This window comes from Lagenorhynchus albirostris, chromosome 15 (genome assembly GCF_949774975.1).
Source record: "Lagenorhynchus albirostris chromosome 15, mLagAlb1.1, whole genome shotgun sequence".
NCBI lineage: Eukaryota > Metazoa > Chordata > Mammalia > Artiodactyla > Delphinidae > Lagenorhynchus > Lagenorhynchus albirostris.
This window is the reverse complement of record NC_083109.1, coordinates 86473174-86489990: the sequence shown is the minus strand read 5'-3', so window position 1 is coordinate 86489990 and position 16817 is coordinate 86473174. Positions and strand designations below refer to the sequence as shown.

General features: G+C 54.5%; 2 protein-coding genes across 4 annotated transcripts in view; both read right to left on the bottom strand.

The window, feature by feature from the left end:
- MAD1L1 (mitotic arrest deficient 1 like 1) overlaps positions 1-10158 on the bottom strand; it is a 312047-nt gene extending 301889 nt beyond the window's left edge. The window contains exons 1-4 of one of the 3 annotated variants that reach the window (XR_009535576.1): positions 9910-10158; positions 7499-7661; positions 4079-4219; positions 1587-1766 (exon numbers count right to left, since the gene is read on the bottom strand). Coding sequence is in view for 2 of the 3 variants with exons in the window: in XM_060124133.1 (XP_059980116.1) it covers positions 1587-1766; positions 4079-4219; positions 7499-7648 (471 nt within the window). In the remaining variant the exon portion in view is untranslated. The remainder of the gene's footprint in view (positions 1-1586; positions 1767-4078; positions 4220-7498; positions 7662-9909) is intronic. The other 2 variants (XM_060124133.1, XM_060124132.1) reach the window with 2 other exon arrangements.
- Positions 10159-11276: 1118 nt separating this feature from the next.
- Positions 11277-16813, bottom strand: MRM2 (mitochondrial rRNA methyltransferase 2). Its single transcript, XM_060124139.1, has 3 exons — positions 16770-16813; positions 14862-15151; positions 11277-12814 (listed from the first exon to the last, which is right to left on the bottom strand). Exons 1-3 carry the CDS (start codon positions 16775-16777, stop codon positions 12375-12377), a joined length of 738 nt encoding a protein of 245 aa, XP_059980122.1. The 5' UTR covers positions 16778-16813; the 3' UTR covers positions 11277-12374.
- Positions 16814-16817: the final 4 nt, after the last annotated feature.

Here is a 16817-nt window from a genome sequence, read left to right as displayed (position 1 = left end):
AGCAGGCCCCCCAGGGAGGCTGATGGGGGGTGGGCCTGTGTCCTACCCTCTCATCGACCTGCATGGTTTCCTTTATTATAACAGTGACTCTCAATCTGGGACCCAAAGAAGAACGAAGATACTTAAGATTTATTTAACAATGAACATATCCTTTGAGGATTCTTCCTGAACTAAATAAAGGTACAGGCGCTGTGCTGAATCCAGGAGCCAGACAGCCCACCGCCTGGAGGACAAAGCTGCGCGAAAGCCAGGCCACCACCAGGGTGACCTCAGAGAGCACGAGCATCTAGGCCAGGCACCGCGACAAGAGAACACAGCTGTGCGGGCGGGAGGTTCACAAACCTAGACTCGGAACCAAGGACGCCTTCTCCACGGGGTGAAAAGGGAGAGGAGCAACGTCGGGGTCTCCGTCCCAAACCGCCACAACCCTTGCCACGCCAGGCCCCACGGGCATCTGCTCTGCAACTTCTGTGCCAAGGGTGCCCCCAAATTGCTCCTCACTGAGCCATGTGCAGGACATGCCCACCCCCGTCCTCCAGAGAAGCCTGCGAGGGAGCACGAGCAGGCACACACCCAAGGCGGGAGGAGGGCTTGTCTTACGGCCGCTCCTGCCAACATCCACGTCAGAAGACAGATGTAGGAACAAGCTTAACATGCTCTCCAGCGCCGCCAAGGCAGAGATAACCTGGCGCTGCTCCGAAGAGCCACCAGGGAGAGAAGACCACGCAGACACAGAACCCCGGTGATCCCGCGGCCCCCGACTCCCCCCCCGGCAGCGTCTCATCTTCCTCCTCGCAGCGCCTGTGATCCTGAGCAGCACAGCAAAGACACAGGGAAGGTCAGAGGAGTCCAAGTTCCACAAGCATCAATGTCTGGGTTCTGTCTCTAAAGCTTACACAACCTTCGGTTGGTAGAGACCATAAGGACTACGGTTGATCTACGCTCTGGTTCCAGACATATTCTCAGATGCTAACAAACCTTATTAATAATCAAAGAAATGCAAATCCAGAGACACATCTCTGGGGGCGGGGGCGGGGGGGCAGAATCACAAGTATTTCCAGAAAACACCATTATCCGTGACAGGTAGAGGTTCCAGTGAAAGTAGACTCCTCAACAATAGCTACTAGTAGAACACAGCAACTGGTAGCAAAAGCCATAGGGAGACCTGTACCTGGTGATCTTATAACCCCATTCCCAGGGATCTGTCCAAACGAAATCATTCAACAGAAACAAAAAGGCTACACACATGAAGCTATCTACCACATATGTATCTGTATCAGGGTGTGTGTGTGTTTAAAAAGAAAAACACTTGAAAGTGACCAAAAACAGGTTAGTCAAGCACTAAAAATCATAATCACAAAGACTAAAAAAGTATTCAACTTACTAACTGAAAACCGCAGAATGGCAAATTAGTATTTCTGCTACGATCACACCTACGCAAAAAACGTAGGCACACACGTGGGAAGCAGAAGTACACAGTGGCGCTACCACGGAGCTGCCGAGCTGGAGGTGGGAGCTCGTCTCCTCTCCGCCCAGAGACTGCTCGCGGGGAGAGGCCAGCACCCAGCCCGGGCCCAGCCCCTCACCTCGCCGGCCCCGGCCAGGCCGTCCTCCCGGTCCCGCAGCCTCTTGCTGGCCGCGTCCAGGCTCTGCTGGCACGCCCGGTAGCGCTGCAGCTGCTCCCTCATCTTCCCCTCCGCCTCGGCTTCCCGCTCCTGCAGCTGCCGAATGCGCGTCAGGAGCTCCTGGTTGCGGTCCACCTCGCGCTGCCAAGGAGAACGCCTGGTGAGACGGCGCGTGAGCAGGCCGAGCCCAGCCCACCCTGCCCGCCGGACAGGACCGAGACCCAGAGCAGAGCCACCGACAAGGCAAGAGCCAAGGCCACAGGCACCCCGAGGCCGCAGCGGGACGCCCTCCAAGGTGAGCGCCCGGCCACAGCGGCGCGACGCCACATCTCACGGCGCCCCCCCGGGAGGGCGCTCGGCACACGCCACCGCCACCGACCACTGCTCACGGTGGCCATCTGCAAGGAGGAGCACAGCGATCTCACTCAGACTCGACCTTGGGAAGATGCCTCTGAGCTTGGCGGCTCCCGTTCCAGTGAGTCGGCACGCCCCCAGAGAGTGGACGACCGGGCAGGGACAGGGGGCGTGGCCAGGAGCCTGCAGGCAGGAGCATGTGACCCTGGGCCCTCATCTCCCCCAGAGCTTCAGAGCCACCCTGCACTGGCCCCCTCGAGGGGCCGCGTGGCTTGCGCTGGTAAGGAACGCACAGAACTCAGACTCCTCACTCTGACGATCCCTCGGGGTCCGAGGGGCAAGTGTCGGCCACTGAGGTTACCCTCAGCCCAAGAAGCAAAGGGACCACAAGTGGCAGCCAGAGTCCCAGGGGCAAAGGCACCAAGTCCTAGTTACATGGAGCCTGACACTCTGCTGACCTCTGACCTCTCATCAGGAAGCTGAGCCGTAGAAGCTCCCGCCAAGGGCTGCCTGCCGGGCACTCGCAGGGCCTGCCGTACTCAGAGGCAGTGCTGAGACCAGGACTCTCCAAGCCCAGCGGCAAGGAGGAGCTTAAGAAAAGCACGGCCAAGGCCACGGCCTCTTGCTGATCCAGGGTTCAAAGGAGCCACCAACCGCGGGTACAGCCTCCAAACCACCAGGAGGCCTTAAAGCCTGGGGACCTGCCAAGATGCAGGAGTGAGGTGCTGTGGCTGTGCAGGGACCCGGCCAGCACGTCACAGGGCAAGACGTGGCATCTCTCCTCAGGCTGCCAGTCCCAAGTGCACATGCGGCAGTCCAGGCAGGTCCCCAGACCTTGGACACTGAAGTCTCACCATCTCCTAGGTATCTCCAGGTGGGAGGGCTGAGATTCCCACCCACCTGCCCTCTCCACCCACTACCAAACTGGCAGTCCCTAAAAACCCTTCGCAGATACCCAAGACTCAAAGGGACAAACTGAAAACCACTGGCTCAGACGGTTCGAGGGCCGTCTTCAGCCAAGTCCACGGGCAGCGGGGAAAGGCCTCTCCGAGAGGAAGGCGCAAGTTCAGCGAGGGGGCCCCAGGATTAAGCTCAGTCAGCCCTGTACCCTTGGATTTCCCCAAGAAAGACTGTCAGTGACTCACTTCAATACTTGCAAGATTCCCGTGGCCTCTCCCTCTTCCTCTTCCCACCGGCTCCCCCAGGACATCTTTCCTAGGACAACCCAGAACATCGGCAGAAGCCCCACACTGAGCAGTACCAGGGCCAACGCCGAGGCAGCAGTCCCCCACCTGCAGCACACTGGGCTACTGAGTCCACACAACACACCACGGCCACGGGCCTGCACATCGGGCTCAAGTACATCCAGTTAGCATCTCACCCTCGAAGCCATCAGCTATTTCTACAGGGACCAGGAAAGAGTGGGAATATGCCACGTAAGGTGAGAGTGGGGCCAGATATCCATCCTCAGGGAAAGCACAGAGGCCAGAGACTTTCTGGTCCAACGCTCTGCCTGTGGCAGCATTTCCACGACTCATCAGCACTTATTGAAAAACCCTGGCAAAGTGCTGTTAATCAAAGCAAAGGAAGCATGCAATTGATGCACTAAGTAAAAACCTAGCATCTCCTCTGGGTAACAGCCTGCCCTGGGTAAGGCATGGGCAACCTGAAGCAGCCCCCGAGATTGGGGTTCTTGGCACTGAGGCCTTATAACCATTTGCACAAGAGCCAGCCTGGACCTGAGACTCTTACGCAAGCCGGGGACCTTCGAGGCCTGTAACCCCCAGGCCACCTGGCACTTGTGCCAGGCCTCCATCCCAATTCTCACAGAGAAGACAGGGCAACGAGGCAGCCAGCGGAGACGAATGCCCGCCAGCACCTCGCTGGGCAGACGTGGCAGCGCAGCCGTCCCTTCGTGCTGCCCTCCTCGGGGACACAGAGCACACCTGAGGCCCGACCCACTTCCTCAGGTGGCCTAAGAAGGCAGGCCCTGGACACCTGGAGGAGAGCACCTGGGCCGCTGGCTGGGCTCTTGCTCCCCGCGGTCTGGCAGGTACATGCACCGCCCCCTTGCTCTGGGGTGCCCCACCAGAGCCCACCTCGTAGCTCCTGGCACTGGCGCTGGCTGCCCGCTCCAGTTCCACGCGGGCCCTCTTGTGACTCAGCTCCATCTGCGTCTTCTCCCGCTCCACCTGGATGAGGTGGGACCTGGAACGGATCTGCTCTGCTCGCTCCTCCAGCTGACCGGGTCACGTGCAAAGGAAAGACAGGTCCTCAGTAGCTGCGTCAGCCAGGCGAGGGGCTCACTCAACACTCCCTCACCGAGCACCTGCTCCCAGCAAGGCCCTCGCTCAGCCCTGGGGAGGAAGGAACACCGGGCCCCCAGGTGGGAAAGGAGTGCAGGGAGGCAGCAAGACAAGAGAAGGTGACAAAGGACGAAAGAGGAAGGTGCGTTTTCAGATGACAGTGTGAGGGCTTGTTTCCTATGCCGTGTAACAAACTACCACCAACGCAGCAGCTTAAACGCCCATATGCTGGCTGTCGGTTTCATGGGTCAGAAGGCCGGGCACACAGAGCCAGGTTCTCCGATCAGGGTCTCAACATCTAAAATCCATGCAGTCGGCAAGCTGTGCTCTCCCCTGTAGCTCAGCAGCCTCTTCCACGCTCCTATTTCCTTGCTGGCTGGAAGGCCCAGGCTGCTGTCAGCTCCCAGAGGCTGCCCGCATTCCCTGCCACATGGCCCTCTCCACCTCCAAAGCCAACGAGTGGAATCCCTTTCCTGCTCTGCATCTCTGACTTCTCTGTCTGATCTCTGGACCCAGATTTTAAAGACTCACTTGATTGGGTCAGGCCCACCCAGGTACTCTCCCTACCTTAAGGTCAACTGATTGGAGCCATTAATTCTATCTGCAGAACCGCGGGGCCACAACACCTAGTTAGTGTTCGATTAAGTGGGAGAAACTCCAGTCCACCAGGGGCCAGCAGTTTGGGGCCCATCTCAGAAGTCTGCGTCCCCCAGAGGGTAGGTAAATAAGGTGGAACTGAAGCTCTGAAGGGCCTCAGAAGACACAGCCAACAGTACCACCAAATCACCGACTGCAAGGGCCTTGTCTTCAGGGGGCTAGAGCCCAACCCCTCCAAGAACGGCCTGCAGTCCAGCAACACAGCATCTCCTGGGCACTTAACAGAAATGCAGAGTCTCGGGCCACACCGCACAGATACCAAATTGGAACCTTCCTTTTAAACATATCTTCAGGTGATTCATATGCATGTTAAAGTTCAAGATGCTCTGGGCTATAGAAAGTGGTTCTCATTTCAATCAGGGACATGGGGCACTGTCTGGGGACACAACTGATCGTCACAAGAAGGGGCGACACTCTGTGTTTGCTCCTGGCATGTAGTGGGTAGAAGCCAGGGATGTTGCTAAACATCCCACGATGCACAGGAATGTCCTGCAAAACAAAAAATTATTCAGCCCAAAATGTCAACAGTGCCAAGCGTGAGAAATCCCAGGCCAGAGAAAAGACATTTTCTCCACCCTTCCCCCACATGCTTTGGAGGCCAAAGTCCACGCTTTCTTTACCCCTCTGATATTTTCTCTCATTTCAATTCCCACCTGTTGACATTTGGGAGTTCCTAACTCTACCCTCCATCAAACTCAGTCTTCCTAGTCTCACTCTGAGTCTGCAGCTAGGGCCCAGCTTCTTCAGAGGATGGCGGGACCCCAGCTCCGAGGGTGTGGGTACCACACGGAAGTCCCGGAGACACACATCCATTGGCCACATCTTCCTGGAACATTGACTATATCTGAAGGAAAGTCACTGAACATATTTTTATATTTAAGCCAACACTGACACGTAGCACACCAGACTATAAACACCTGCACACAGAAACAGGAACCTTAAAATAAAGCAGGAGAGGGGACTAGTAGGCAACACACTGCTCTCTGCCTCCAGACTCCCCAGACCTGCAGCTGCTCTGTTCCCTCACTTGCTATTCCCTCACCTGCCAGGCATGGTAGGAAAGAGACAGAACACTGACTGAAGTCCTGAGACAGGACAGGTCCAAGGTCAGGGCTCCTAGGCAGGTCCAGTGCCACATGGCTCTCTAACCAGCTCACTCTGGCTACAGCTCTCATTTACTGATCTCCCAACCGGGGAAGCCTTTCAGGTCATAGGTGAGTGAGAACAAGGGACCCTGGAAATTCTAGACTCTATAGTTCCAACAGGCCAAAAGTTCCAGACATCTCCATCAATAAAATTATAACTTTCTTAGACCAAAGATGCCAACTTCATATTCTGCCAGTGAGCAAGGATCAAAAAAAAAAACAAAAAAAACCCTATAATCTGTCACCACCACCATTTCAAAAAAGGTGTTTTAACAACAAAAACAAATATAAGTGACCTAATTTCAGGATAAAGGAACAGTCCCTGCCAAAAAAAAAAGGGCCGTGAGCAACTTAGCCCACTAACAAACACATAGTAAGTAATTCAACTATTCAGCAAACGGATGCATACAAACACAGCAGCCCCTGTTTTAGCAAATGTGGCATGGACTCATCAGGGCTCCCAGAGCAACAGGAAACCACTGGCTCGTCTGACACAGGACATTATAGCAGAAAGGCTGCAGCAACACAGGCAAGGCTGACAAGAGAGAAGGAATGCAAGCAGAGAAGCCAGAGATCACCTTATGCAGCCCTGACAGTGGCAGGGGCCTGGACATGGCTCAGACACCACATCCCCTCCCTATGTGGACCCAGTGATCCCTGCCCCAACTAGCACTGACCCCCACGACTCTTCAGAACCTGAAGTCCTTCAGGAGACCTGAGCCTTTACAACTGTGTCCACAGTGAGCATTGCCGAGAACTTGGAATAAAGTGAAATAAGACTATGAGCAAAGTGAAACTATAAAAATCACCCCATGGCAGACTGAAGCGAAGATGTGCAAATGGCCCCCATAGTCTGAGGCTGTCATATGCCCAATCCTTCACTCACTGCCCTGCCTTTCCTGCCAGGCTGACCAAGAACCTGTGCTTAAAACACAGCCCTCCCACGTGTTACACCACCAAGGGAGCCAGCAGCTGGCTACACAATTCCAGTGGTCATGTGCCCAGGCAGTTTGGGACTGTTTCCCTCGATTAAATGAATAAAGTGGCTTTCCAATCCTAGCTTTAGTGTCTGCGAGCTCGTTGGTGTCAGCACAATGCTGACCCACTCTGGGGGTGCTGTTATCTCAGGCTTTTGAGCCAGGACAGACCATGACCTCTGGCTATCCTCCAAAACTATGACTATCCACGTTGGAGATGTGGGAGATGGCCAGCTGACCTCTAGGCTGAGAAAGCGCACACCTGCCTCAACTATATGGGAGTTGAATCAGCCCTACTTAAGGGAAAGTCTCTGTATGTAGAGGCCCTTATCCTGACACAAACCGCTCTCCTACAGCATCTGGAACTCGAACCAGCCCCACCTAAGAGCAGGTGTCGTTACCTAGAGGCCCCTATCCCAACACATACCACTCACCTGCATGCTCTGTTGGTACTGCATCTGCAGAGAACCTTGGGCAGAGGTGGAAACATCCAGTCCAGATCCTCCCTCCACTCGCTGAGAAATGAAGTTGTTCAAAGACCTCAGGGTGGATAGGACGGTGGTGTTCTCCCCCAGGTCTTCCATGGCCACTTCCCTTCTGGAGGAAAACAAGGCAAGGGTCACAGGGAGCCTTTTCATGAGCCATCAGCTCTGCCAGCTGCCAGGCCAGGGGGACCTTCGGGCAGTCCCACTCCCCTAATGCTCTCTCAGAGCCCTTATAATATTCCAGTGTCCATAACCACATTCTTTGGAGTTAACTGGGAGCCCACACTGCCAATTTCTCAGAGAAGAAACGGAGGCATAAAAGTACAACATGCCACCAAGCTGCTGACCTGCACACCAGGAGGACAGACAGACGGCTCCCAAGATAAGGTGTTCGACAATCAGGTGGCACATGTCCCACAAAGCAATCACAAAAAGCCGAGCTTCTGGGAATCAGAAACAAAGCACACAATGGTGGCAGTAAGGATGACAACCACAGCAACGCTAATTACAGGATAACAAAGACTTTAGTAAGTGTCACTACTATTCCAGCCACAAGCACTACACAGAAAGGTACCTGACGTTCACTGGGCACCAGGACTTCCTGAACCTGTCTCCTCATCTGTACACTGAGGATCCCACTTTTCAAAGTTGTGAGGATTGTAAGGGCCCAAAAGAAGTCTCCAAATGGCAGACGGCACAGCTATTGCCGCGGAGTCTATCACTTTGCTTGTAATTTAACATATGACACGGCAATCATCACAAGGGGCAGATGAATGAAACCTTCTTACACATTCTTTTAGAGATGATAGAAAACGAGGCTCCAAAAGTTACAGAACCTAGACTGGAACCTGGGTCTGTCTGGCTCTAAAGGTCGAGGGCACTCCCCAGGCCAGTGTGTGAAGGGCCGAGGACACGCAGAAGCAAAGAACACGCATCCCCAGCCCTGCGCTGATTCCAGCCTCACACCAGGCCGTCTACCACTCAGAAGGTGTGGAAGTGTCCTAGGCAGAGTTAACAGCCAAAAGGTGTGAATTCCTACAGGTGCATACTGTGTTCCCCTGAGGAAAGCTGCCAGCTCTGACTGATTTCCCCGAAGTATTAGACTGAAGACACCTGCCCCCAAAAAAGGTGAAGAATCTTGGTTTGATTCTGCATTTCACACTTAACAAGAAACTTGGCCTTGGGTACGAAGAGCCCTTGTCTTCTGTAGGCCATCGTTTCCACTGCTGCACAACACAGCTGTTCTACCTCTCCTTCATACTACAAATGGAAAATGGGCTAGAAGACAGACCGGGGAGGGGCACTCGCAGTGCTGTGAGCCTCCCTGAGAGACACAGGCCCACGTGGAGCCAGGCAGCAGGGCTCTGCTCTGGAAGGCAAATCCTCCCGTTTGACCAGGACCATACTTTCCATCCCATGATGGGAAATTTAGGCAATACACCCTCTTCTCAAGAGCTGATGCACTTAATACAACAGAATGAAAAGCACACGTCCATTTTCACCTGCCTGGAGCTAAACCACTCCATAAGGCAAGCGATAAGGTGAAAGCTCAAACTCCATGCTCTCTATCAAAGACACTCACTTCCAGAAGTCTAGTCGCTGAACGTGAACTGCTCTCAACGGAACCCCTGAGCTGGGAGTCAGAGCACACTGCCTCTCGACTGCCCTCCTTGGCAAAAGGACACCCGAGGGCACCTACAGAAATTGCGAGGATGCTCCCCACCCGGCAACACCACTTCACACCGCCTCGGGCACTTGCGCTGGCCTAAGTTCACCACCCGTTTGTCTGCTTTCTCCTAACTTAGGCAACTCCCACGCTGCTCAAGTGAAGACATGCGGGCGACAGTGCTGTAAACTCGAAAGGGCGGGACTGGGGGAAGGGCTCCTCTCTCTGCACTGGGCCGTCTGGGGGCGGCGGGGGAGCGGGGGTGCGCCTTCTTCCCGGAGGCCGGGCGGTGAAGCACCTCTCCTCCGTGGCCGCCTCCGCCCCAGCCCTCGCTCGCCCCCCGAACCCTGGCCATTTCCATTTGCTCCTCTCGGAGAGAAAGCCTTGGGGGGCTGCACGGGACGCGCCCAGGCTCGGAGGACAGAGCACGGAGCGGAGGGGCGCGCCGGCAGGGACCCCGGCCCCGGTGAGCACGCGGACAGACAGTAGACGCGCCGGTAACAGCCCCAGGGCCGGGGTCTAAGAAGGGGGGACGCCGAGGGGGCGCCGTCTCAGAGCCCCAGGGCAGGGGGCGGCGCCCGCACCCAGACTCGGCGGGCTGCCCCAGCCTCTTCTTCGCCCGAACCCCGCCGATTCGGCTCAGCACCCGCCCCAAGCCCAGCCCGGGACCCCTCCCGGGACCCCGGCCGCTCACCTAGACGCCTCAGCCTCCGCGCCGCCGTCGCCGCTGCTCAGATCTCCCTCTTTTACGCCCGCGTATCGCGAGACGTACGCCTGCGCTCTCGCGAGACCTGGGCGGGGCAAGCCGTAAAACTCCGGGCCCCCGCACCAACGGGTCCTGGGGCCTTTGTGTTGGCCCCCATAGCCACCCACCCGCAGGAGACCCCGCTCGGAGAGGACTGGGAACCATAGGCCAGCCCGTGGGACTATCTTCGTGGTCCAGGCCTCTGCGGGCCAGGCTTCCACTGGGCGGCTGCCTGGCACCGTATTGTGGGAACAGCACCGGCCAACGGTGGCCTCGCAGGGCCAAACTTTCCAGCCCGCCGGACTAGTCCGCAGATTTTGCCACTACAGTATTTGCCTGAATGAATGCCTTTTTTACTTTCCCCTGGCCCTCTAAAACAACGCGAAAAACCGGTCTACTAAGCTACCCTCCCAGCGCCCTGTGAGCTGTCGGGGCGCGATGCCGTCGTCTGGGTCCCAGTTCTCCAGGGCGCAAGGGCAGAGCGGGGCGAGGTCAGCCCACAGCCAGCAGATCCCTCCTGGAACCACAGCAACCTGCGTCCACTAACGGGTCTCACCGGCCCCTCCTCCTCCCCTCCCCCTGCTAAGCGTCCGAGGGTCTGCACCGAATTCCCTTCCAGAGAATAAAACACAAGGTTTTGTGGCCGGAAAGAAACGGGATGGGGAGGTGCAAGCAGGACAGGAGGCTCTCTGGGCTACATTAGAGGGCTGAGAGCGCAAATAAAACAAAATTTTAAAAGTCGGGCCTGCAGCCTACTTCAGTGATCTGGACTACCCTAGGACCCTATGGAGATTCCTGGGTATCTATTCTTTCCCCCAGCGATCCTTCGGATTTGTGAACTAAAACTGCTGCCTGCCGTATCAGTAAATAAAAGACGTTCCGGTCACCAGCCACTACAGCCACCCCCGATGGTGAGACCAGGGAACTCGGGATGGAAACAGCATGCCCGCCGTCAGACACTGCAGCCACCACCTCACCGCCCCGCCACCCCAACGGCACACCGAAGAAACTCAGGAAGAGAAAACATAGGACGCTGGCCCCAGAGAGCTGAGGTGCACATCAAAGAAATGATTCCAGTGACCCCCGACTCTGGCATCTTCCCAAACATAGAAAAGCACTAAATTCCTTAACTTGAGATGTCTTGCTTTTCTTTTGTTAACAGTGATCATTTGATATTCCAACTACCTGGTCTTTGCTGCTAAAACTATAGATCCTGGCTCCCCCCTTGCCGCTTCGGAGCAATCAGAGTTATCTGAGATGCTGTGTCCGGGCTTAAGTCCTCTGTTTTGTCCACCAAATAAAACATAACTCTCAACTTTTAGGTGGTGCGTTCTTTTTTCGGTCTACACATTTAATCATCATTACAATCAATAAACTCTTAAGAGATGAGCATACCTCCAGGAAATGGTTTTGAAGAAATTAATTTTTCAAAAGATGAACTTAAAAGCATGGAATTCCATAAAGTAATACGGCCTGTATTGTTTTGTAAAGTTGCATCGAGTTCCCGGAAGAGTAGAAGGAAACAAACGCACACACCACTTCTCCGCTTGCTCCGGCACACTTACCTGTAAGTCTTTGGAGGCCGGAGTATGACAGCAACAATCCCAGCGAAAAGCAAAGCACACCCACCCCGTGCATAATTCATACCAAACGTCTTCCCTGATTGGTCTCTCACTGCTTGAAGAATGGATGTATTTCCAGATCATTCGCCAGAGAGATGGACACAGATGCCCAGACTGAAACTTCAGATTTTTTCTACATTACACGGTAAACCCAAAATAACACCTGGAAACCTGTGGGTTGTTTTGGAGCAAGGGTGGAAGCCTGTTTCTCTGTAACATACTAACGTGGGTGTGAAGAGAAAGTTACATAAAGGTGTCCATGTGTATGTTTCTCTGCCTCCCAGTGTTTTTTGTTTGTTTGGTTTGGGTTTATTTTGCCGTATGCGGGCCTCTCACTGCTGTGGCCTCTCCCGTTGAGGAGCACAGGCTCCGGACGCGCAGGCTCAGCGGCCATGGCTCACGGGCGCAGCTGCTCCGCGGCGTGTGGGATCTTCCCGGACCGGGGCACGAACCCGTGTCCCCTGCATCGGCAGGCGGACTCTCAACCACTGCGCCACCAGGGAAGCCCGACTGCCAGTGTTTTTATCCTTCCCTCAGTCTGCCTTCCCATCCTTTAATCTCTGCCTATCTCTTCCTCTTCACGAATCATGTTATAGAGACTTTTTTAGCATATGTCTTGGACGCTGAATATAGGTTTGTCACATCTTTTGGGCTTAAAAAAAGGTCCCCCATTTGTCCTGCCCGCTGCATCCGAGATCAAGCTCGGATCTCCCCAGCCACACTTCAGGAAAGGGCTCAAGCTACATTTGCAGTGAAAAAGAACCAGAAACCGCAGAAGAAACTCTCATTCCTTCACAGACCTTCCCCCTTCCCTCTTCGGTACTGTGTGGCCAAGAGGTACACCTCTGATGATTCCTTCCTGCTGGCTTCAGGTTTTACAGTCCTTGTTTTCTGGAATTCCTCTGTCAGTCTCTTCTGTAACCGATGGCTTTGACTTCCAGCCCAGGTTTTACACAGCAATGTTCCCCCAGGGTGCAGGACTTCTGGAGCCATGTCCAGAAGGGACAAGCACAGGCTGATGAGCCTGTCGTGGTCGAGGCCCCGGATCCCCGTGGCGTTGGGTGCCATGTCACTCAGAATCACATCTGCTCTCCCAGCAGGAAGCAGTTCTCGGATTCTCTGCAAGGTTCTTGGGTCAGTCACATCGGCAGGGCACAGAAAAGTTGCTCCTTCCAGGGGGGACACGTGAAGGAGATCTACCCCAAGCACAGAGCCAACAGGAGCACTGGGATCTAAGGAAGAAACGGTGACTGTGCTTATTTACACCCTGAATCTTCCCACAAACAATAAATGCAACAAAATAATAAAATAGAAATAAAAAGTCAGGACGGAGGAAAAGAGCTAATGTGCAAATATGTGGACACAAGCCTTTCCCCACTTTCTGTACATCCTACAAAAACACGTGGTGGGGAGTGGTAGTCCTTCTACCTCTGAGGAAACTGAGGCCCAGAGAGGAAAAGTGACTGTCCCGGGGGACAGGCAGACCTGGGGCCACACCCTGGGCCCTGACACCGTCTCTGATTTCATTGCACTCCCTGAGCCTTGCGGTCCATGAAAGGGCTTTTATCTCTGAGTGCTCTTTTTGACAAACTGAAACAGAAAATGACACACCAGTATACAAAGTGCCTCTGGATTAAATCAACAAATCCATTCTGCAGTTTAATCCAATTTCTTTCAATGCAGAAACTAGCAGAAACAAGCTGAGAGGGGGGAAACGGACAAATGCAAAATAAGGTAAAAAAATTTGATACCCTGCCCATATTTGAGTGATGCCAGTGGTGAAAGAAAAAGATGTCATTGTTTCACCTCACCTGAAACAAGATTTCCTGCCCACACGGCCGCTGCACCCAGGCTCCACCTGCCTTCCCTTCCCTTCCCGTTCCAAGCTCCCCTCTTCACAAGCCCTGGGGGCCCCTCCCTGCACCACCCCTACACGCCGGGCTCCCTACATGCCAGGGTAGATACAGGCTAGATACATGAAGGGAACAGACTCTTCTGTAGCTCACTCGGCTTGGTAAAAAAGCTGCTCCACGGGTGAGGGGCAGGGCGTTTTATCTCAAGCTAAAGATTGGAAGTCCAGGTATTCTGCAGGATACCTCATTTTTCAAAGGCAAAAGCTCTCCATTTTCAGCCCTGGCTAGTGGGACATCTCTCGTTCCATTTTATACACTTCTGGTGTCTCCTTTAACGTCCCACATACTACAGCCCCAGGAAGTGTCCTCTAAAGGCAAATGGCTTTGGTTCCACTTTTGCAACTTCTGGGAGTAAAAGAACCAAACCATTTGACCCACACACTCTTTGCTTCTGCCACCTCTTCCTACAAGTTAAACTTCGGCATTTTCCTGCTTCTACTGAAGAGAAATTAGGGGGACAGGAACCACTAAAATCAGTTGTCAGGAAGTCTGTGGATAGACTCAGTGGTGGGAAACGGAACAGAAGTTTCTGACTCATTCATTCACTTAGCTGATAAATACTAAGCTCAAAAGAAATTTTTTAAACTGTTTTTAAGGTGTCTGGGAGAGATCTTTGTGAACTTCACATGTGTCATAATGCCAGTGCATGTGGTACCCTCAGACTTCACAGCAGGAAATACAAGTGGTAAGGATCGTGACCACAGCACTGCACACCCAAAAGCAACCTTGGTGCCCAAGATGGGGAGACTGTAAACACCAACTGTACGACCGTTATCTGGAATACCACGCAGCTGTTTCAAAGGATGGCATAGTTTCCTGCCTCGCATAGTTAGTTGATCTATTAGTGAGAGGAAACTTTTTTATATAGACGATCTTAGTCAAAACCCCTAAATGTAAAACAGATAAAAGCTAAGTCCCTCAAGTTGAGCCAAAGTGGGGAATCCAGAGCCACGAGGGCCCCCCCGGGGCAGCCCCAGGAGCACCTCCAGGAAACCCAGGGCTTCAAGGACCAGGACCTGGAAACCCCTGAGGTTCACTCAGTTGTACTGTCATGGGAAGACATCAATATATCAGTCAGCCAAAAAAATATATATATATATCTCTCTGTTGAGGCTCCGAATCAGCAACAAAGGTACGGGACGTACACCAGTGTATTAGCCTACACACTACTGTGGTGTGATGTCAGGTGACTTTCATTTTCATTATCCCTTTCTACCCCGTCTCTCATTATGAAAATGTCAGTGTTGTGTCGTTCCTCCTGAACAACCACGCAGAAGCGTGTGCCTTCACGGGCGGCTCAGCTGCTCTGCAGCCCCTGGCAGAGGGCAGCGCCTGCGTCTAAACCACGGTGGTCGGGAGGCCCCACCTGTGCCTGCAGCGTTGACACTCTGCACAGCCACCTGGCTCCACGCGCCAGGAGCGGCGCCGCAGTCTAACACCCGGAGGCCAGGCCGCAGAATCCGGTGCCTCTCGTTCACCTCCAGGAGCTTGAAGGCACTTCGACACCTGTAACTCTCCACCTTCGCAGCCTTCACAAACGGGTCCCTCAAATGCCGCATCAGCCACAGGTGCTCAGCGCCCGTCCGGCCCTTGAAGCAACTCCCACTGGTGTGGAACTTTTGACGCTGAAAGGAAGCCCACACCAGCTTCGAGGACCTGGTGAGGAAAAGGGAGCAAGCAGGTTGGCATTGCAAAGACCAGCAGGTCAGGAGCTCGCAGGCTCAATCCGCACGTTTTCAGAGATGGGACAGTGCGGCTCAAGAGGGAGAGGTGACTTGACGAGGCCCCACAGCCAGAAAGAAGGTGTGACGGGCTGAACCGTATCCCCCCGAAGCCTCTACGGTCAAGTCCCAACCCCCAGCACCTCAAGAGGTGGCTGGTCTTTAAATGAGGTAATTAAGATAAAATGAGGCCACATGGGTGGGCTCTAATCCCATATGACTGGTGTCCTTGTAAGAAGTTAGGACACACACACACACAGCGAAAACCACATGAAGACACAGGGAGAAGGTGGCCGTCTACAAGTCGAGATGTCCCAGGAAGCACCCCTGCTGACACCTTGATTTCAGATTTCCAGCCTCCAGACACTGAGCCAGAAACTTCTGCTCTGTAAGTCGCCCGTCCTGGGTGCTGGCTTATGGCAGCCGGACCAAGCTCCTCCGGCAGGCCCCTCCCCTTCAGCCCAAAGGTGTTTTTTTCCCTCCTGAAGTTTTCTTCAGGAAAACTCAAACAGTAATGGTAGTCACCTTGTTTGTGTCAACCAAAGTTTTCCCAAGAACTGGTTAAAAATGCTGATAAAATTACTGAAAGTAACATTCTTTCCCAGCGGATAGAAATTTCCACTGCACTTTGAGAAACTGTGAGAAAACCCCGTGAGGACAGGTCCTTCCCTTGCTTAGTTCCATGGCTTTGGTGGCCAGTACAGCGTCTGACTGGCCTGTCACATTTCTTAAAAAACCTGAACTCACCCCGTGTGTGAACGCAGCGCAATTTCCAAGCCTCTTAGGGGAAGAGGGGTGGTTAACATCTTACCCACTGCGAGTTAGCCACACCTCCATTCATGCAAGTCTCAGAACAACCCGACAAAGGAGGCTCTGCGTCCTTTCTTCTGATGAAAAAGGCTGCCATTAGCCCCATGGCTAGCAGCCAAAAGTTCCTTCAGCATGAAAACATGGTGACAAGATTTGGAGACAGTAACGTGAGAACTGCTGCCTTTAAAAGGCGTAGAGTCTCGAGGAAAGAGGACACAGGGTGGTCCTGGGCGCCAGAACTAATCCCACCGGTCAGCGGAGGCGTGGAAAGCGGAGTTACACGCCCCGAGCCCACCTGATCTGGGCAGCGGGCCTCCAGCCCCATCCCACGGCCTGGATTCAGCCACGTGGGCCTCTCACCTCTGGTACGCAGGCTTCAGGCGTGCGGAGCTCTACACAGCTTCACCTCCACCCGCGGCGCCCCCCCACCCGCCCCTCCCTTCCTAAAGCCCCCTCCAGCTCTCCGCTCGCCCGCCCCTCCCCGCGAGCCTTCGCCGACCGTCGGCTTCGTGCTGGCAGGTCTCCTTGTCGGGGCTGACCCTCTCCGGGCCTGGAAGAGGTGGGCTCTGCGCCCCTTTTCTGACCGGAAACCTGGGACAGGCCGCTGGTCACTCCGCCTCCCGCAGGCATGCAGTAGGTGCTCCACAAATGCCGGCTGAGCGCCAGCCGCCCCGCTCACCGACCGCCCCGCTCACCGACCGCCCCGCTCACCGACCGCCCCGCTCACCGACCGCCCCGCTCACCTGGCCATGAACGCCGAACCGCTCCAGCTGCCGCCACCGGAAGTGCCG

Coding starts and splice junctions, on each gene's coding strand:
- MRM2 (XM_060124139.1), bottom strand. Junction 12,815..14,861: donor TGTCAACGCTGCAGGCACAG/GTGGGGCCTCCC, acceptor TTTCTTCCTTAG/ATCCCAGTGCTCCTGTTGGC.